The sequence below is a fragment of the Bacidia gigantensis genome, assembly GCF_019456465.1.
Source record: "Bacidia gigantensis strain McMullin 20006 chromosome Unknown scaffold_268, whole genome shotgun sequence".
Classification (NCBI taxonomy): Eukaryota; Fungi; Ascomycota; class Lecanoromycetes; order Lecanorales; family Ramalinaceae; genus Bacidia; species Bacidia gigantensis.
This window is the reverse complement of record NW_025408614.1, coordinates 1569313-1589007: the sequence shown is the minus strand read 5'-3', so window position 1 is coordinate 1589007 and position 19695 is coordinate 1569313. Positions and strand designations below refer to the sequence as shown.

General features: G+C 50.2%; 7 protein-coding genes across 7 annotated transcripts; 4 read left to right on the top strand and 3 right to left on the bottom strand.

The window, feature by feature from the left end:
• Positions 1-125: 125 nt before the first annotated feature.
• KY384_009225 (putative secondary metabolism biosynthetic enzyme) lies at positions 126-2382 on the top strand (the record flags this gene model as incomplete). Its single annotated transcript, XM_044817711.1, has 2 exons — positions 126-2118; positions 2327-2382. 2 exons carry the CDS (start codon positions 126-128, stop codon positions 2380-2382), a joined length of 2049 nt encoding a protein of 682 aa, XP_044664864.1.
• A 1098-nt stretch (positions 2383-3480) lies between these two features.
• Positions 3481-3979, bottom strand: KY384_009224 (uncharacterized protein; the record flags this gene model as incomplete). The annotated part of the gene is made up of 2 exons (XM_044817710.1): positions 3481-3521; positions 3745-3979. The coding sequence occupies 2 exons, from the start codon at positions 3977-3979 to the stop codon at positions 3481-3483; spliced, it is 276 nt and encodes a 91-aa protein (XP_044664863.1).
• Positions 3980-10030: 6051 nt separating this feature from the next.
• Positions 10031-10858, bottom strand: KY384_009223 (uncharacterized protein; the record flags this gene model as incomplete). Its single annotated transcript, XM_044817709.1, has 1 exon — positions 10031-10858. The coding sequence occupies one exon, from the start codon at positions 10856-10858 to the stop codon at positions 10031-10033; it is 828 nt and encodes a 275-aa protein (XP_044664862.1).
• A 2217-nt stretch (positions 10859-13075) lies between these two features.
• KY384_009222 (uncharacterized protein) lies at positions 13076-14302 on the bottom strand (the record flags this gene model as incomplete). Its single annotated transcript, XM_044817708.1, has 1 exon — positions 13076-14302. The coding sequence occupies one exon, from the start codon at positions 14300-14302 to the stop codon at positions 13076-13078; it is 1227 nt and encodes a 408-aa protein (XP_044664861.1).
• Positions 14303-14592: 290 nt separating this feature from the next.
• KY384_009221 (uncharacterized protein) lies at positions 14593-15512 on the top strand (the record flags this gene model as incomplete). The annotated part of the gene is made up of 2 exons (XM_044817707.1): positions 14593-14616; positions 14667-15512. The coding sequence occupies 2 exons, from the start codon at positions 14593-14595 to the stop codon at positions 15510-15512; spliced, it is 870 nt and encodes a 289-aa protein (XP_044664860.1).
• A 195-nt stretch (positions 15513-15707) lies between these two features.
• On the top strand, positions 15708-16840 carry KY384_009220 (putative secondary metabolism biosynthetic enzyme; the record flags this gene model as incomplete). Its single annotated transcript, XM_044817706.1, has 2 exons — positions 15708-16041; positions 16092-16840. The coding sequence occupies 2 exons, from the start codon at positions 15708-15710 to the stop codon at positions 16838-16840; spliced, it is 1083 nt and encodes a 360-aa protein (XP_044664859.1).
• A 1339-nt stretch (positions 16841-18179) lies between these two features.
• OLA1 (Obg-like ATPase) lies at positions 18180-19674 on the top strand (the record flags this gene model as incomplete). The annotated part of the gene is made up of 4 exons (XM_044817705.1): positions 18180-18254; positions 18306-18377; positions 18427-18912; positions 19123-19674. The coding sequence occupies 4 exons, from the start codon at positions 18180-18182 to the stop codon at positions 19672-19674; spliced, it is 1185 nt and encodes a 394-aa protein (XP_044664858.1).
• Between the last annotated feature and the right edge of the window lie 21 nt (positions 19675-19695).

Sequence of the window (19695 nt, the reverse complement as noted above, 5' to 3'; positions counted from 1 at the left end):
TCTCAAGCCTATTGTCGCAGGCCATCAAGTCAATGGCATCTCAGTCTGCATCGGTGTAAGTATTCGAAGTCTTACTCGCTTTATCATTCCACTCCTCTAACGTGCATCAGGCTGTATATGCTGATATGGCCTCTGCTTGTGCCGAATCGATCTACAAACACTTTCAGACTGATTTGACAGATACCACCATACTTGTCAAAGCCATGGACATGCAAGAATCACTGATCATCACTGACGGCCCAGCACCTCAAATCATGCGGATCGATGCCAAGTACAGTCAAAAATCAAAGAACATCGAGATTCAAATCACTTCTGGTGGCAAGGACGGACAACCTACTAAGATGCATGCGAAGACCACTGTGGTTCTCAACGACGTGCAAAAGGAAAAGAAAGATCTACAGTCAAAACTTGGCCCAGTTATGCCCAAGATACAACAGGTCAAGGACGATGTATCAGAAGGCCTTGCAGACCGTTTCACGACCTCCATGGCCTATAGAATGGTGGCTTCTCTTGCACATTATGACGATTCTCACAAGGGTGTAAAAGAGTCCTGTCTCAATTCGTCGACCATGGAAGGACATTCAATAATCGCAACACCGGAACGTCACCGTCTCCAAGGCGATTTTTCAGTCCACCCATGCGTTTTCGATTCCATACTACAGCTCGCAACCTTCGTTACTAATGCCCACGAAAATTCCAAATTTGAGCAAGAGGTCTATGTCGTTAAGGGTTGGGATAACATGTTCATTGACCAGCGTTTGAGCTTGAAGGAACAGTACGAGACCTATGTGAAGATGAACACTAGCAACAAGGAAGTTGGTGTTGGCGACATTCTGATCACGAAAGGCGGGAACTTGATCGGCTGCATTGAAGGAGTCCGTGTAACACGCGTCCCACGCCGCCTCATGGACGTCATGTTCAAGCCAAAGACTGAAGCTCCTTCAGCTCGTCAACCTGCAAAGCAGAATGCCGAGTTGCAAGCCATTGCCACCGAGATGCGCAAGAAGCCGGCTGGCCCTTCAAAGCTGGATAGAGCTCTCGCTATCATCTCAGAGGAGTCCGGTATCTTAATTCCAGAGATGAAGGATGGAGATTTTTTCGCCGATCTCGGTATTGACTCCCTCCTTATTCTAGTCATCGCCAGTCGATTCCGTGAAGAATTGACCCTCGACCTTTCTGCATCTTTCTTCGTCGACGTTGACTCTATTGGTGCGATCAGAAAATACTTTAATGACCTCGAATCTCCTGAGGAGATTGTCGAGGTGCCAGTCACAGCCACTGCCACTGAAGTACCAACGACAGATGGTCCCTTGAAACTTGACACAGCTCTGTCCATCATTGCCGAAGAATCTGGCATTTCCATACCAGAGATGAAGGACGAAGACTACCTATCCGATCTCGGAATCGATTCCCTCCTACTCTTAGTGATCGCCAGCCGATTCCGCGAAGAATTAAGCCTCGATCTCTCCGCCTCCTTCTTCGCAGATGTGGACTCCATCGGCGCGATCAAGAACTACTTCAAAAGCCTAGACGCCCCATCAACAGGTGCCATCACCCCTGAAAGCCAAGATGATAGCGACTCGGCATCCTCCCAATCAGGAAGATCTACACCCTCAGAAGCAACCACCGCATCTGAGGCACCAGAACCTACGCCCGCACCCAAAAATCCCAACGCCAAACCCCCGCGCTCCACTTCCATCCTCCTCCAAGGCACCATTACTCCCACCACCAAGACCATGTTCCTCTTCCCCGACGGCTCCGGCTCCGCAACTTCTTACATGCACCTTCCACGCGTCGACTCCTCCGTCGCCGTCGTCGCCATGAACTGCCCCTACATGACCACCCCCACGCAAATGACCGGCACCTTCGAAGACATCACCGCCCTCCTCCTGGCCGAAGTCCGCCGACGACAGCCCCACGGACCCTACTACATCGGCGGCTGGTCCGCCGGCGGCGCATTCGCGCACTACGCCGCTCGCATGCTAATAGACGCTGGCGAGGAAGTCAAAGCCCTACTCCTGATCGACGCACCTGCCCCTATCGGCCTTGGCAAGCTGCCCGAATCCTTCTTCAAATACTGGCGCGAGATCCACCAGCCGGGCGGAATCGCGCAAGATCGTCCCCTCCCCCGTGGATCATGGACCATTTCAAAGCCGTCAATGAGAATTTGAGATGGTATACCGCGCGTCCGTTGCCGAAGGGTAAGAGTCCCGAGACGTACCTTGTGTGGGCGGCTAAGGGGACGGATAACCTGGCCGGGTTCCCCTTCAGGCATACGTTGACGGAGCAGGAGGATAGGGATTTGGGATTCTTGATGGATGATAAGACGGATTTCAGCACCAAGGGGTGGGAGGGCCTGGTGGAGGGCCAGATACAGATTGAGAAGGCTATGGGCAGTAATCATTTTACTATTACGAGGGGAGAGGGGGCGAAAATGGTTAGTCAGTTGATCAGGAGGTCTTGTAAGGTGGTTTGAGTGAAGATTGTGTTTTCGGGTTCTTCTTCTTGATGAAAATGGGCGTTGGCGGTTTTGGTTTGGTTGCTGTCGATGGGTTGGCGAAATGGATAGATGGATGGGTTAGATTGTAGACCTAGCATTAGATTCGTTTCTATAGCTCAAAAGATTGAAGTCTCAAAATTTGGGTCGAAGGTCTACTTCCATTACAGCGTGGTTATGTCCATTCTAGGCTCTTTCCTGAGTTTATCCTTTGGTGACAATACTATATTTTTGAGAGTTCTATTTCAAGTACCCATTCACCCAGACTTGGACACAGGCTTCAACATACCTACCCACGCAGGTCACCAAGTCGCAACAGCCCCATTCCATCTTCACCTCTTGATCTCATCCTTCACATCTCCCACCTCACACACCCAAAAGCCCAGACAACCTCCCTCTCACCTCTTAACAGCAACACCCAACCACGCCTCCATCTTCGTCCCCATCCTCCCCCCTCATCAAAAATCACCACCCCCTGTACCCCCCCCCCCGTCCTTCCCCTCCCCCCTCCTCAATCACACGCAAAAACCCCTCCCTCATCCCCTCCTTCTCCCCTCTCCGTCCACGCACTCCCCACCATCAACCTCAGCGTCTCCGAAAAGCTCTCCGCCGCCTCCTCCTTACTGCCCCACCACGCCTCCACCATCACCGCCTCCTCGCTCACATCTTCCTCCCTGAACCCCGCCTCAATCAGCGTGTTGCGCAGTTTGCCCGGCTGCCGCCAGGGCTCGATCATGGGGAATTGCGTGTGTGGGGTTTTCCCCATGCTGGTTTCGACGGCGTGCAGCAGGGGGAGCCAGCCGATGTTTTTCCAGGTCGTGAGGAGCGCGGGCGAGGAGGGAGCGAGGGTGCGGTGGAGTTCGCGTGCGCCCTGTGGGGGGGGAGGTGGTTAGAGGGGGTGATTGGGGGGAAAGGGGGGGAGGAAGGGAATCGTGGATTGATTGGAGTATATGTAAGACAAGAGGAACCCCAGGGACGTACCTTCACGGGATCAGGAAAGGCGAACAGCGCCAAGGAAGTGAAACTGGCGTCGAAGGTGTTGTCTGGGAAAGCAGAGAGGTCTTGGCCGTCCATGATGGCGGTGTCGATGGTTACGTTCTGAGGCAGTGTGTCCTGCGCCAGGTTTTTCTTGTTTGTCTCGATGAAGTCCTTGGATAAGTCGACAGCGTCGATTTTGAGTGTGCTTTTCGCATTGGTGGGCACGAGCGCGGCGGTCTCGAGGAGCTGTTTCGTGAGGACTAGGGGACCGCATGCGTTGTCGAGGATACGGAGGTTACGCGCGGGACCCTCTGTAGACGAGGTGGACGGGGGTAATAAGTGAGGGAGAGCTTTCGCGATCATGGCTTTGCCGAGGCGGATGTTGCAGCCGCCTGTGCGGTGGTTGTAGGTTTCTGCCATGTGGCCTGAGAAGCCTGTGTGGACGTGCTTGTGGAGGTCGACTGCATGGTTTTGCAACTCTTGTGGGGTGGCGGTTGATGCCATGCTTGCTCTGAGCAGGGATTTTCTTTTGATGTCTTGGGGTAATCTTTGGACAGACGGAAATGACTCAGATGGAGTGACAGAAGACTTGGAAACTGTTTAAGCAGGAGAAAGAGACAGATTGATGGCTTCGGGGAGGCTCTTTATATTTTTCAACGCAGCATGCCCACTCACGGACCTTTCTCGGAAACTTTTCACAGCCATTCTGAAGGGGTTTACGAGACGGAAAGACAGATTTCAAAGCGGTGACGCGTGTATAGAGGCAGGGAATCGAATCAACATTGCATTCACAAGGCTATATCAATGTGCGGCAGCATACACGTCCTGGATAAGTCGGACTTTGAGAACGAAAAGGAGTAGTAAGCCTGCGAAAAGTCTCCGAGTGGCTCGGGAAATATAGGCTAATCGTTTCTGGAATTATGAAGACTTCGCGTCGAAGGTAGAGTGATAAAGGTGTAGAATTACCGCACCGGACCACAGCACCATCCTGTGTGGTGGATGGCGGTACCTGCATTCGAAGCTGGACATGAGAAATACGCCAAAGAGGCTAGCCTTTTGCTCCAGCTATCCCATATCTAATGTTTTCGAAGTTTTCGCGTTGTATGCGGGGGAGCCAACCATATCTGGTTTACATGTCGATGAAAGCGAAGGTTCAAGATTGCCATCTCGCATGCCGTATCGATGCTTTCAGTTCCGAGACATTGCTCTGGAGCACCAACTAGCACTCCAATTTCCCACACAGAGGTTGAGATAGATGCAACGCCTCGGCCTGCAATGAAGTCGCACCGGACATTTATTGCGTGTCATTAACTACTTCAAAGCCAACGATCAGCCTCACAAGTGCAAAATGGACAATGTTGTGGTCCAAAGAAGCGTATTACCTGGGTGACTGCGACCACCTTTCCTCGCGAGGTGCGCACAACAAGGCGCAAATGCTCTAGCAAAAGTCATTTGGCCGAGTGGTTATGGCGCCAGGCTGTGTTTCCGTTATTCGACGCTGAACAAGATGAATGTACCAATCGGGCTAGCAAAGCTCGCAACTAACCCCGAACGAGCTTTTCCCACGATCTACCGTTCAATGCGCAAGGAGCGTGAGTCTGAAGATGGCCACGCCAGGAAATCGTTCTTCATAATATCCTGAAATATTTGGTAGAAATGATCATCAAAACATTTACTACCTCGAGTGAAACCTTCACAACACGACCCATACGAGTAAGGTCTTCACCGCCAGCATCAGGTCACGCAACGAGAATTGCAAAGTTGTGTTGAACTCACAGCACGTTCGCTCCAGGGCAGATATCCACACTCCGAGACCGCAAGACTTTGCAATCACTTGCACCGAAGCAAATGTGCCGCGTTTGTGCCAAACGCAACAAAGAGCGACACATTCTGAACCAAGCGCAGCTTGCAAAGCGACTTTAGAGGTCAATGATTCGTGGAATTGTCTCTATCCAGAAATGATCTGTATTGCGAATGTATGTCACTGGAAATCTGAGGAGCAAGGATAAGTTGGCCGAGTGGTTATGGCGCCAGATGCTTGGACGCTGGACTTGCAGAATATACGATTCCGGTTAGGATGCTTCCTCAGGCACGAGCTAACCTCGAATGGGGCTTTCTCATTGTTTCCCTTTCAATGCGGGCTTCAGGACCCCGTGTTAAACGAGGTTTATCGTTTAGCAAAGGTTGCTATACTGCGTTCAGCATTCCGAAGGTCTCCCATCGAGTCCGCTCTAAGAGGGACTTATTCATGATTGGGTGCCCTCGCACGACAGTGGCCAAAAATCCCTCAGTGTTCCCCACCTCCACCTATTTTTCTCATACACCACCACGATATTGTTCAGGCAGGTCGTTTCAATGCTGAAGATTCGGAGATATGATTCCCGTTGGAGAAGAGGTTGCGAAGAAGCCAAGAGTGGTGGTGCAGAGCTCGCAAGATGTCAGAAATTCTTATTGGTGCAGTGCCGCAGGAGAAGGCTGTGCCGCAATACCTCCACAGCATCTTCAGGCTATTCTTATACAGACTTCCCCTTCCTAGCGATTCGGGCCGAGCATTATTATCTGCAGGTGTTTTGCGAGCACGCGATTTTGTCACCTTTAAGCCTCATAGTGTTTCAATCTTTATTCTGGCTACCGGGAGGAGACCAGGGGAAGTCTAAGTATGGATAGCTTGCTCTACGCCGCCCAGTGAACTGACTTCAAACCATCTGGTGCCATTGCTGTGAACATGACGATGCCAAATGGACCTAGGAGGCAACGACCATCTTGACAAATGCCGCTCCGAGACATACTCTTCTCGTGGCACGAGCATGCATGAATGCTGGGCCACACCCTCTCTGCTTCTCGTACCTGCATATATCTACTACATGCGCTCGTCGCATTCTTGCAGCTGCATGTCTCCTGCTCGTATACTGCAGCCATGAAACACAGCACAGCACCACCTTTTTGTTTTCCCATGAATACATAAACACTTGTCAAGCTGCTTGTTCTACGGACATCAAGTCTACGCACCGTCTCATAGTCCTTTCTTTCATCCCAAAGATTCCACCATGTCTCCACAGTGGTCATCGGCCCAAGGGCCCTCAAAAAGCATCTGGCAAGTCAGCCATCTCACATCGCTACAGAACCAGCTCATCATTATCTTCACCATCGTCCTTACCCTCTCCCTCATCTTCACAGGCTTCCGTATCTGGTCGCGGCGCATCAAATGCCTCCAACTCCTGTTGAACGACTACCTCGCCCTTGCAGCATGTGTACGTCTTCCTCCCCCCTCAATATCTCACCCCTGACTAAACCTACCACACCAGTTCTTCAACCTAATCTACTTCATCGTCCTCCTCCTCAACATCTTCCTCGGCGCCGGCCGCGCCTTCACCTCCCTCCAAAATCCCATGGCCCAAATCAAGAAAACCCTCCAAGTCAACGTCGCCGTCGCCATCCTCTGGTCCCTCGTCAACACCCTCGTAAAACTGTCCATGGCCTCCCTCTACACGCACCTCTTCCCCTCGCGCACTATGCGCCACATCACTCTCACATTCTCCCTCGCAACCCTAACGAATTTCCTCTTCGCCATCGTCGTCGCCGCCCTGGCGTGCCAGGTCGGTGAATCCGCTTCCAAACAGCAAACCTCCCGGAACTGCTACATTGCTTTGGGCAGCATAAACTTGCTGCTCGACATCTGCGTCATCGCTATACCGATCCCGTCCCTGCTGACCCTCAAGTTACGCGTTGCGAAGAAAGCAAGCCTGATTGGTATTTTCATGCTCGGGTTCATCATTACTGCCATCTCGGCCGTGAGGGTATTGGCGTTCTCGAGGGCGCTGAAGGGCGGAAGGGAGGCGTTTACGCCGGAGAATACATTTCAGATGCCCCTGTGGAGTTTTTTAGAGACCAGTTTGAGTGTCGTTAATGCGTGTGCGCCGGTCGTTGTGCCGGCTGTAGGGGTGATTGGGAGGGGTGTGGGGAAGGGGGTTAGTTATTTGAGTGGGTCGATGGGCAAGCGTGGTGGATCCACTGCTGCGTCGGAGTCGGCGGGAAGTCAGGGTGCGGGTGGGAAGGTTAGGGGTGGGGTCCCGGATGGAGAGGGCGCGAGGGGACAGGGGAGGAGTTTGCGGACGCCGGAGAGTGAGACGAGGGAATCTGAGGGGAGAGGGAGGAGGAGGAGAGAGAGGGGAAGGAGGCGTTTTATGTTGAGGAGACGCAGGTGGGGGACGAGGAGAGTTTGGTGGAGGAGGGGTCCTTGAGGGGGAAGAGAGAGAGGAATTGAGACGTGAAGCTTTTGCGATGAATTGACCTGGTTGAAAATACGGGTTCGAAATTCGGGTTATCTTGTTGTAGGTGGGTCGCCGCGGTGCCTACAGCATGACAGCATTGTTACCGATGGTAATGGATAATGAGACTGGAAGTCAATGGCATGGCATAGCAATAGAGACATGATTTGAAGTATTCAGAAGGCGAGTAAATCCTAATGAAAGCTCAACTCCTGACAGACCGCTACGTCAGCACCAACATCACATGACTGAAAACGCAATCATCTATTTCCAATGCTAAATGGTAAGAAAAGCTGGAAGTAGCTAGTAAGGACGGAAGGACTCTTGTTGTCGTGGCCGTGCAGTAGTCCTGCATAAGCTCCTCTAACTAGCCTTCCTCGTCTGTTAGTCTATCTCTGGGTTATATAGAGGCCCCCAAGCATACGATGGCAATTTGTTGAATATCCAGATTCAGCTAGTCTTGGTGTCGACGTCGAATATCTGGGCGGTAATGAGGCGTTGGAGAGTTCTGTTATCGTGATGTGCGATGGCTTTAGGAGCTTCTCTGGCCATGTTTCTGCGGTATTCTGGTGTGACATGCTATCGATCAGTAGATTAGTCATGCCTTCGGTTTCCTACGCAAAAGTCTAAGCTTCTAATACTCGGCATTGTATAGACGTTATTCGAAGGAGACATTCAACATTCGACCGAAAGCGCGAAAACGGTTGGACCAGCAACTTCTAGAGGAAAGATATCCCGTGAACTCTTTGCTCAGCCGCACATATGGCAGGCTCTCTCAGCTTTTCGATGCATGAAGGTGCAATGCAGAAGGGCGGGAATGATCTTTGCCTGCTTGCCTAAATCTTCATCTTGTTCCCGTGACGCGATTTTTGAATGTCTATTTGGGGTTCGGGCTTCTCGTTTATAAATTTGGTGCGTAAGTGACGCCCGGAATTCACGATCTTGATGGACAGGGCAATTTTACTATTGGTAGGTGAATTGCATAATTTGTCCAAGCTTTACTAAGATTTGTTTCGTCCTCTATGAATTCCTTAAATAACTTTATTTGCCTTCTCAAGTGTGATCGAGAGCGTTCTCGTCCTCTTTGGCTCCTCTGACTTGAATTTCATGCCTTCTCAAGTGCTCGTCAAGCCTGATCCCCCTATGAGGCTCGAACGCTACGAGAGTGCGTTAGGTGAACTGTGTGTTACCAAGAAGCTCCGTGAATATTAAGAATTTCATCGGCCAGGCTTGGAATATTTTGAAATGTCTGAAGTCATTTTTATATGCATTCGTACGACAGATGGCAATCAGAAAATGACTGGCCCACAGCTTGTTATCGCAACGTCGAGAGAACATTGACCTTTGCTTCCAGGAATAGCAAATATGGCCTAGAACTCAAGGAGGAAACACGTCCAAGACCAGGACCAGGGAGAAGAGAACTTGAAAAAACAGAGCTCTCAAAGTGTGAGAAACGGTTGAGCAACGCGACCGGGACTTGTTTGAAATGTCAGGCGAAGGTTGCTTCAGAAAGGTCTTCAAGAAGAATGAGAGGTGCAACAAATCTACAGGGAGTGAGGAAACGGTGGACAGGATGGTCCGGGCTCAAAGACAAGCTATTGCGAAACTTCGAGGGGAGGTGCAAGAAATGGAAAAGTCATCGCATTGCAGCGAAGATAATGCGGCAGCCTTTCTTTTCCCCGAAGTAAGAGATATCGGGAGGCCGTTTCAAATGCCAGAGTCAATGTCCTTTCATAATACACCTGAAAGCGAAGGAGGTTAAGTCAACAGATGTTTAATTTCGTTTTCAACTCAATGGAGATGGTAGGAAATCTTCATGTGAAGGGTAACCAGCTGGCAGCTGTGCAAAGGATACGGCTTATACGCTCTGTAAGGCTGTTAATACGAAATATCGTTCGCAAATACATAGTTCATGCGATAGCTTTGTACATTCCAATACTCGAATCAATCAATAGGGAATCAGTTTGAGCTTGCAGGTTTAAGTATCAAACTGCCAATTATGTCTATTACACATCATTCTCATCTCGAATTGAACTATGGACTTAGATGCCTTTGCTTTTGTCGAAAATAAAAACAGACACGCAAGATGTAGATCGTATCCATAGCTCTGTACTTTCGACAGAAGAGCAAACTCGTTACGCATTTGCTTTGATCCACTTAAAACATTTGTAGCAACGAAGGTATGCTAGTATTCAGGTTCCGTACTATGCCGGTGAAAGAGTCGGAAAATCCGGCGGAATGATGGCATATGAGATAGCGTGTCTGTAGGTGAGACTTCTGCGATGGATTATTCTTTCTGTTTTGTTACTTCATCCTTTGGCGAGGATAATGAACGTGTGCGGCGTTGCCGAGAGGACTTGCTATGCTCTTCGACGGTGCGAGACAGAGCTGGTGCAATGTAGACGTGTGACATGAAGCCAGATTCCTTTATGTTTTCTCTTATGACCTCCATGGTCAGGTCCTCATTCCAATCCTTGATTGAATTTAGAATCATTGCTGAGTCGAAGCTTTTCTGACCACCTATCTTCAATGTCTCGCTCTGCAGGAAATCGGTCTTTATTATCGAGTCGTCCTCAGGATCAAGTTCGTGGTACTCGTAGAATAACCAGACGGCTTCGGTAAACATGTCTAGGACGACTCTGTATTTGATTGACTGATATGCAGGGCCTCCATTTGTGGCATCATGCGTTTTGAGGTATAGTCGGCCGATATCAAAGACTTCACGAGGTAGTCGCTTGTTGGGTTTCAACCAGGACATGATGCTTGTGGGTCTTTTTATTTCTGACACACTTGGATGGATATCGCGACTATCAATTTCGTCTCCCAATTCCAGAGGCGCTCTCGCGAGATCAGGCCCTCCGAACCAAACGTAAAAGTCCCCTGCGAGGGGCAACATCACTCGTGGGGTAAACATTTGTTCTCGTAAAAGCTTTAAACCCTCATCATCCGTGAAGACTAGGGCTTTAAGATCATTCAGAATTTCATTTGGCGCTCTAGCTTTGGGTAACGGTGGAAGATCGGTCATTTTCCAACTTTGAAAATCCGCACTTTTCGTGTTGTCAGGCTTGTCATTGTGCTGAGATTGATTGTCGGATTTCGCTTGGTCTGTAGGCATGCTTCGCAACAGGATCAGTCAGACGGTGGGAATGTCGAACTGAGACTGCATTTATTCCTTCAGGCTTTGATGGGTGTTTCGTAGAGCGTGAATATAGACGTGGAAGCTTTGGGGTCCAGGTCTCTCATGTAGGCAACAAGGTTGTACAAGGCATTGCATCCGAAGGTAGGAATGACAGAGATGAAGCCAAGCAATGCATAAGTCACGAGGTCATTCCGGTAGGTACGGTGCTTAAGCCAGTCGAATGAGGATGATTTTATGCAGACTCATTTTCGAAACAGATGAATGCAGCCGTGTCTGGGTGTGAGAGTTCCCAGAAACGCATCTGTATCCAATGGACAATACATGAGACGAATGAAGCAGTGCTGGAATACCAATAATCCTATAGGTTTCGAAACACTTCAGCCCAACGGGACACAACACCTTATGAGATTGGGTGGCGTTTCCGCTGCGCAAGAAACTACCCATAGATGCTCAATTTGAATCCCAGTAGAAACAGAGGGATGCTCTTGCAGCCGCTGAAAACATAAGATACGCAGGCGGCAGCAGGGTTCAGTCCTAATCCCAGACTGGACAGTGAGTGGTATAACTCGTAGTTTCACAATTGGTCTACAGTTCGAAATGGATGGCTCATGGTCGATCTGACCCCCATCCAACAGCCATATTTTTGGGTTGCAAGAGTTCGACTCAACTGTCAAATGTTCAGCCGTGAAAGCAAACGTTTCCTTCGCACTTCGCTTCCCTTTCCTTCCCCCTTTTCAAACAACTCAGTTAGGACACTTGATAAACTTGCCCACCGGCTTGCAGACATCCGATCCCTTCCCATTCTTCCACCAGCAGCCTGTCCACCGCAACGTCTTGTCAGCCAATCCATCAGAATCGGACCCATTCAAGCCCAAGCAATCTCAATCATTGAGAAATCATGCTCAGAGTGTGACACATACCGTTTGCGCATACACAGTGGTTGCTGATGCCTCTGTCTGGGTCTGCACTGTTTGAGGTGTGAGATTTGATGATGTTTGGGAATAGGTATGGAAAGGGGAAATAGGGGCGTCATACGAATTGTAGCAAGGCTGCTGCTGCCCCAGCCCCATGGCAGCGAAAAGGAAGATGGTTAGGAGGGTGAGGTATTGCATCTTGTCCAGTATGTGGATGTGTCGTGTCGTTTTAGGTTGTTCTTGGATGGCGTAAAGATTATGGAAGTCTGGTTTGGATGGGTTGGGTTTTGTCCAGGACGGTGATGGGTAATATTTGAGCTTTGAGGACAGCTTTATATACTGATGACCGTCCCAGGTCGACGTAACCTGCCGTTATTCGTAGGAGGATGGATCTGCAGCTGACGTACATTCCGTGGAACGCATACAGCGGTCATCGGCTGAAACATCGAAACAAACAAGGTTCGGATAATTGGATCTCGCAGAAACGTCTGAAAGTGTTCAGGTCCATTGCTATACGCTGTCTGTGAGGTCTGATAGGGGTATTCTTTGCAGCTCGCAAGGTTGTGACTCCGTTACATGCGCCGGACGATGGAAAAATTTCGCATCTTGCGAGATCCTCACGAGAATATGGTAGAGCAGAGCTTTGCAGATATTTCGATGTAGACGGGACGGGTACCTGGATCAGCTCCACAGCCTTGAGACAGGGTCTCTCATGTGAGTATTCGGGCGTCTAATGAACGTGGAGATTGCCATTCTGTGCACTTGGTCGCGCACTTGGCAGGCCAGGTATATGGATTCTACCCGACGTTGCCTCGATCACCAGCAGGATCTCTCTTGATGGCACACAGGTCATTGAATATCGACTAATTTCGCAACCCAAGAGACTAGGCCAATGGTTTCCGTCAGAACCGTTGCTCACTATGGTCGGAGTTCTGATTTGATGAAACCAGCGACATCTTTTAAAGACATTAGTATCGGAGTGACTCCTTAGTGCAGATCGAACAGAATAAAATGGCGCCAGCTCAGGGAGTTAAACAACATCTCTGACCAGTCAGCACGAATTACTCTAGGTCTTTCTTATATGGGAAGGCGCGAGATCAAAATATGACTGGTGAAAGGAGACTGGTCAGGAGTCATGGTCAAAATATAATTCTCGACGAAGAAAAGTATGACTCGCCTTGACGGGTTGTATGTTCCTATGCATACACCCGCTGGAGTAAGTTGAGTGTAAGGTAAACATACATCGCTGAAATTGGCACAACCGAAATACTCATCATACCTAGCCTTTTCTCCTCGTCTGCTCAAACCCCTGAAGTACGCTTTTAGCAACCTCGTCAGTCTTGCCTTTTGTGCCGGGAGCCGTGTTCCCTTCCAGCTCGGCGTCTGGTTCTGGCGCTTTAAGTAACGCGGCATTCGCACTCTTCGCCTGCCCTTCATTCACCTTCCCAAACATAGCCATCGCACTTGCAATCATGCCCCCCATATCGCCAAAGTTGCCGGGCACCACGACCGCTGTGCCTTCTTTCGCAAGATTGCCGAATGCCTCGACGTACTTGTCGGCCACGGTCAGACTCACAGCTTTGGTGGCAGCATCTTGGCCCTGTTTTAAGGTTTGAGCAACGGCGTCAATACCTCTTGCTGTTGCATTCGCTTTCATCAAGATTGCTTCCGCCTCTCCAGATGCTGTGTTGATGTTCTCTGCCCTCATGGCTTCAGATGCCAATATGACTGATTGTTTCCGTCCCTCTGCGACGTTGATCGCGCTCTGCCTTTGCCCCTCCGAGTCCAGGATCTCAGCTCTCTTGCTCCTCTCCGCGGTCACTTGTCGATGCATGGCCTCCACAACGCCTTGAGGAGCATGGATATCCCTGATTTCGTAACGTAGACACGTCACACCCCAAGCTCTGGCCGCTTCGTTGATTGCTTCTGTAATGTTCGTGTTCAAAGCTGCTCTTTCCCTGAGGACATGATCTAGACTCAATCGCCCTATTTCGGAGCGCATTGTCGTTTGCGCCAGCTGACTGATGGCATACTCTGCATCTTCAACGCCATAGCTCGCGTTGTATGCATCGAAGACCCTTGTATAAAGCACACCATCAAGGTCCAGCGTGACATTGTCCGCAGTGATGGCGCTCTGGCTCGGTATCTCCATTGCAGCTTCCTTCAGACTCTTGACATAGGCTATTCGATCGATGATTGGAACGAGGATAGCTAGACCAGGGTTCAGTATGCGAGAAAACTTTCCCATGCGCTCGACGATCCATGCTGTTTGCTGGGGTACGAAGCGAATTATGGTATTGGCGGGTAGACTTGGGCGTTGAAAATATGACTGGGGAGCACCACCGCCCTGCTGAAAGCCTAGAAGCGAGGGTCCGGAGGCGGCGACAGGAGTAGTGGTCTGAAGAGAGCGTGAGGCTAGACCTTTGGCTACGGGGGAGGGGGAAATTCGTTTGGAGGGCAGTTGTAGAAGAGAGCTCGCTCGCCTCGTCGCCGACCTTGGTGCCATTGCAGATGCCATCTGTGATTTCTTGAGCCCTTGGGCCTTCTTTTCGAGAATGACTATGAACAAGTTGGACTGAGTGATGTAGTAGTCATATTGTCACTGTTTCAAACGGCAAAATTTCGCGCTAGCGCTGGAAACTTTTCAAACATTGAACTCGGCGAGATGCTCCTTCCACCTCCCACTCGTTCAGCGCCCTACAACCTCATCTGCCTGCGGGCCAACGCGGACCTATGCCACTTATTGGAAGCCACATAATCATGACTACAGCTTGATTCTACAGCTCAAGTAAAAGCATGTCTGAGTACTGGAAGTCTACGGTAAGTCCGACATTGCCCTCAACATGAAGTCGTTGCTTACTATGTATCAGCCAAAAATTTGGTGCAAGCACTGCAAGACTTTTATCAAAGATACTAAGCTCGAAAAAGCCAACCATGAAGTCACTGGTAAACATCAAGGCAATCTCCAGCGCTTCCTCCGGGATTTGCACAAAACCAATGAAAGAGAAGTGCGCGAGAAGCAAAGAGCGAAGTTTGAGGTCGAAAGATTGAATGGCGCTGTTAAGAAGCCAGTGACTGGCCCTGAAGCTGAACAGACCGTCGTTCCGTCCTCAGGTTCAACCGAGCAGGCCACACCAGCTGATAGGAAAAGGCAAATGCAGCAGCTTGCTGAGATGGGCATCGCTGTGCCCGAGGAATTTCGAAGAGAAGCTGCGCTGGCGGGAGATTGGCAAACAACATCGCAACGATTTATCCATGATGCAGTGCCAAAAGCAGAGGCTGGGGTTAAGGAAGAGCCTGAGGACTCAAAGCTCGCGTTGAACATTGGCGTAAGAAAGCGAAAGCATGAAGGCGATGACGATGGTGAGATTACTCCCGAGACTGTGGTCAGGAGGGGCTGGGGTTCTACGACAAGAGCATATCCAGGGATTGAAGGCAATGACCTCGATGCACTTCTTGAAAAGACTAAAGGGCCCACCGAACGTGATGCGAACAGTTCACTCAAAGACAGTAGCCGGGCGGAGACCTCAAGTGATGCTATGGTAAAATCAGAAGACAGGTCACCAACTGCGATAGGTCCCGAGATTGGGCCTTCAACTTCGAACAATGCCTCATCTTTGACTGGAGAGGACAAGCCTGCGGTCGGCACCGAGGGCAGCAGAGGAACCGGTGTCGTATTCAAGAAACGCAAGGCGAAAGCTCCGACTTCCAAATGAAACATGATACATTCATCTGCTGCTGGCTGCTGACATATCAAGTTTGATTTCCAACCGCATCCTACAGCGGGTCTGGCTGAGTCAGCCGAGGTTCGTGCTAGTGATGTAACGCTACCACATCTATAAGTACAATGGCTCAATCAACTGTGGTAGACAATCACCCAATTGACTCTCACAATCAGAACGATACTCAGAATGAAGGAAGCACTTGTCAGCGCCGGACCAAAGGTCCAAGTCATCGATAGCACAATCCCTGTTCCAGAAGCTGATCAGGTCGTTATCAAAGTCGTGATTTCTGGCACTAATCCAAAGGATTGGAAACGCGCGGAAAACAACGAAAAAGCTCTCAACACAGGAGACGATATCGCAGGCGTGGTCCATACCGTCGGATCAGATGTCACCGAGTTCAAAACGGGCGACCGTGTTGCGGCGTTCCACCAGATGCAGGCACCACATGGCAGCTTCGCAGAGTATGCCCTCAGCTTCGCTCATACTACCTTCCATCTGCCCAAGAAGACAAGCTTCGAAGGTCAATATACTCTCACCTGTAATCGCATATCTTACTTACAAGATCTACAGAGGCAGCAACGATTCCCCTCGCTGCAATGACTTCGGCGTTTGGATTATATCAAGGCCTTGACCTTCCACTACCGTGGCATCCTGCTAAAGAACGCCTGCCCTTGATCATCTACGGCGCTGCTAGTGCCGTTGGCTCCTTTGCCATTCAGCTTGCCATCCAGTCCAATATCCACCCTCTGATCTGCGTTGCAGGGAAAAGCACTTCTCATGTGGAGAGCCTCATTGACAAGAGCAAAGGCGATCAGGTACTAGATTATCGGGTCGGTAATGATCAATTAGTGCAGTCATTAGCTGCAGCAGTCAAGAATGCCGGGGGGTCTATCGAGCATGCCTTTGACTGCATCTGTGAACACGGCAGCTATCTGAATATTGCGCAAGTGCTGAATAAAGAAACAGGAAAGATCGCAGTGATATTGCCATTGAAGGATTACAGCGATATACCCAAAAATATCACGCCAATTAGGACATACGTAGGTGGATCGCAGGAGGAGACGGATACGATCTATCCAAGCAACAAAGACACTGGCACTCAAGTTGGCAACCAAGATTTCGCTTTCGCTTTCTTCAGATACTTTGGCAGGGGCCTTCTGAAAGGATATTTTAAAGGACATCCTTACGAAGTCGTGCCGGGTGGACTGCATGGTGTTGAAAAAGCATTGACTGACTTGAAGAATGGAAGAGCTAGTGCCGTCAAGTATGTCCTCAGGCTAGAGGACACAGAGGGGGTAGAACGGTACAGCACGAATTGAAATACAAAAGCGTCGTTCGGGTATTACCCTAAGTATTCATACATTCCCCAAGTATAAAGTCCATGCCCAACAGCGCCTCGCTCCTGAAATTCCTTGTCCCCATCATCTCGCTGGCGCCCTTTCAGCAGCCGGTATCTCCCTGCCACCCGTATCCCTTAACTGCCCATCCTGCAAACCCACGACCCTCCTCTCCTCTCCACCCTCAGACTGTGCACATAAGCTATTCCTCTCCCCCTTCCGCCTTCCTCCTAGCATCCCCGTCCTCTCATCTCCTTCTCCGTCCCCTTCCTCCACCAACTCCCCACCCTGATCCCCCGCTTCAGGCGGCGCGATCCACTCCCTCGGCACCACGCACGGCAGCGCCAACCCCACCTTCGCGGCCCTATTCAGCCACCCAGGCCCCTGCTTCCCCGTCAATCTCTCCACCAGCGTCATCGTAAAGTGGTTACAATTCTTCTCCAGCAAATTATACCGCATCCCCAAGAACTCCTCACTCACCTCCCCTATCACCTTCTTGATCTGTTTTGCCGTGAGGGAGCAAGTGCCGTGTGATAGGGATTGGCGGAAGTGTCCGCCTGGTGGGGGCGTGAGGGGAGGCGTGTGGTAGACGCCTGTGCGGTGGGGGATGGAGTGTCCGCCGTAAGCGTATTCGGCGGAGAGGAGGGGGATGTGCACGCCTGTATGGAGGAGGGAGGAGCCGAGGTGCCAGAGGAGGGTCGATAGGGAGGAGGGTGGGAGGAGGTCGTAGATTGTGATTAGTATCTCGGTGGAGGAGGAGGAGGAAGAGGACGAGGAGATGGTGGTTGGGTTTTGGGTGGAGGAGGTGCGGCGGGAGGTACGGCGGGAGGATGATGGCATTGTTCGTGCCGGTGGGTAAGTGGGTGAACGAATGAATGATTTGGTGAGTGGATACAATCAATTGATTTGAACGATTGAATATACCCTGTGGGATGGAGCAAGAATGTAAGGGAATGAGCACTTTGGGGGTACGAGTATTCTACTTGGTGGGACCCCGCCGCATGCCTAGAAGTCCGCCCCGCCAGCCCCAATTCGGCCCGCTTTCTTAGAGTAGGCTACATTTGGCGGCCACCAAATTTCCCGACTCGAAGCTCTTCCACAAAGTAATTACTCACTGAAGGGGCATTTGCTTGTCCTTTCCACCCGCTTCAAGACAATCACCCATTCGTGCCTCCTACTCTTCTCTTCTCTCTCACCCTTTACTCATTCTGCAGCCGGCTCTGCGCTTGACTTGCGAGTCACTTTTCACATTATCAGAGCAAACCCTGCCACAAGAGTCTGCACCTTCACCACCACATCCAATCTATTTAGATCTCGTAAAATGGCTCCAAAGAAACAAGTAGAGGAGAAGAAAGTACCATTGGGAAGGCCAGGCAATAACCTCAAAAGTGGTATTGTATGAGAAATCTGTCAACTGAAGATCGAATGGTTGCTGAGACAGTCGCAGGTTGGCCTTGCCAATGTGGGCAAATCAACACTCTTCCAATCGATCACAAAATGCTCCCTCGGCAATCCTGCTGTAGGCTATTCCCTGGCTCATACTTTTCGATCACATCTGACTCATTCAGAATTTTCCATTCGCGACTATTGAACCTGAAGAAGCTCGAGTCCTTGTCCCTGACGCCCGGTATGACTGGCTATGCGAGCAATACAAGCCGAAATCTAGAGTGCCTGCCAATCTCACGGTCTACGATATTGCGGGTCTGACTCGAGGTGCCTCCACGGGTGCCGGCTTGGGAAATGCCTTCTTATCACATATACGAGCAGTAGACGCGATATTTCAGGTCGTCAGATGTTTTGACGATGCGGAAATTACTCACGTAGAGGGCGATGTAGATCCCATCCGAGATTTGGACATCATCAGTGAAGAGCTTCGGATCAAGGACATCGAGTTCGTGGAGAAAGCACTCGAAAATCTGAAAAAGCAGACGAGAAGAGGAGGCCAGAGTCTGGAAATGAAGAAACTGAAAGAGGAAGAAGCCACTGTAGAGAAGATTCTTGCTCTGCTAAACGATGGCAAAGATATCAGGCATGAACATTGGCAGCCAAAAGAAGTAAGCTACTCTTCCATCTGTACTCACTCGTTCCCGTTACATGATGAACAAGAGCTATAATGCTCGACATAATCCCAGCTCGTTGAGGGGTGGCCACATTCTGTTCGGTCATCGCATTGAAAAGAAGTCCCGTCTGATCGCAACCTTCCATAACACAAGTCCCTTCTCACTGTTTCTCTTTACCAAGGGCTAATCGATGCCTCTAATCAGATCGAAATCATAAATCCGCTATTCCTCCTCACAGCAAAACCTGTCGTATTCCTCATCAACCTCTCCGAAAAAGACTACATCCGTCAAAAGAACAAGCATCTCCCTAAGGTCATGGAATGGATCAAGTCTCACGCACCTTCCGAACCCATAATCCCCATCAGCATTACCTTCGAGGAGCGCCTGACACTCCTCCACAACGAAGAAGAGGCGGCGGAAGAATGCAAAAAACTCGGCACTAAGAGCGCCTTACCGAAAGTAGTCACCACGATGCGACAAGCGTTGGACTTGGGGAGTTTCTTTACTACAGGCACGGATGAAGTAAGACAATGGACGATAAGAAAGGGAACGAAGGCTCCGCAAGCGGCTGGGGTCATTCATGGCGATTTCGAGAAAACATTCATTCAGGTGATCGTATACAATTATGATGTGCTGAGGGAGTTGGGGGACGAGGCAGAGGTGAAAGCGAAGGGAAAGGTTATGACGAAGGGGAAGGATTATGTGGTGGAGGATGGAGACATTATACTTATCAAAGCAGGAGCAGCTAAGGGGTAGCTTGCATAGGAAGCGATGATC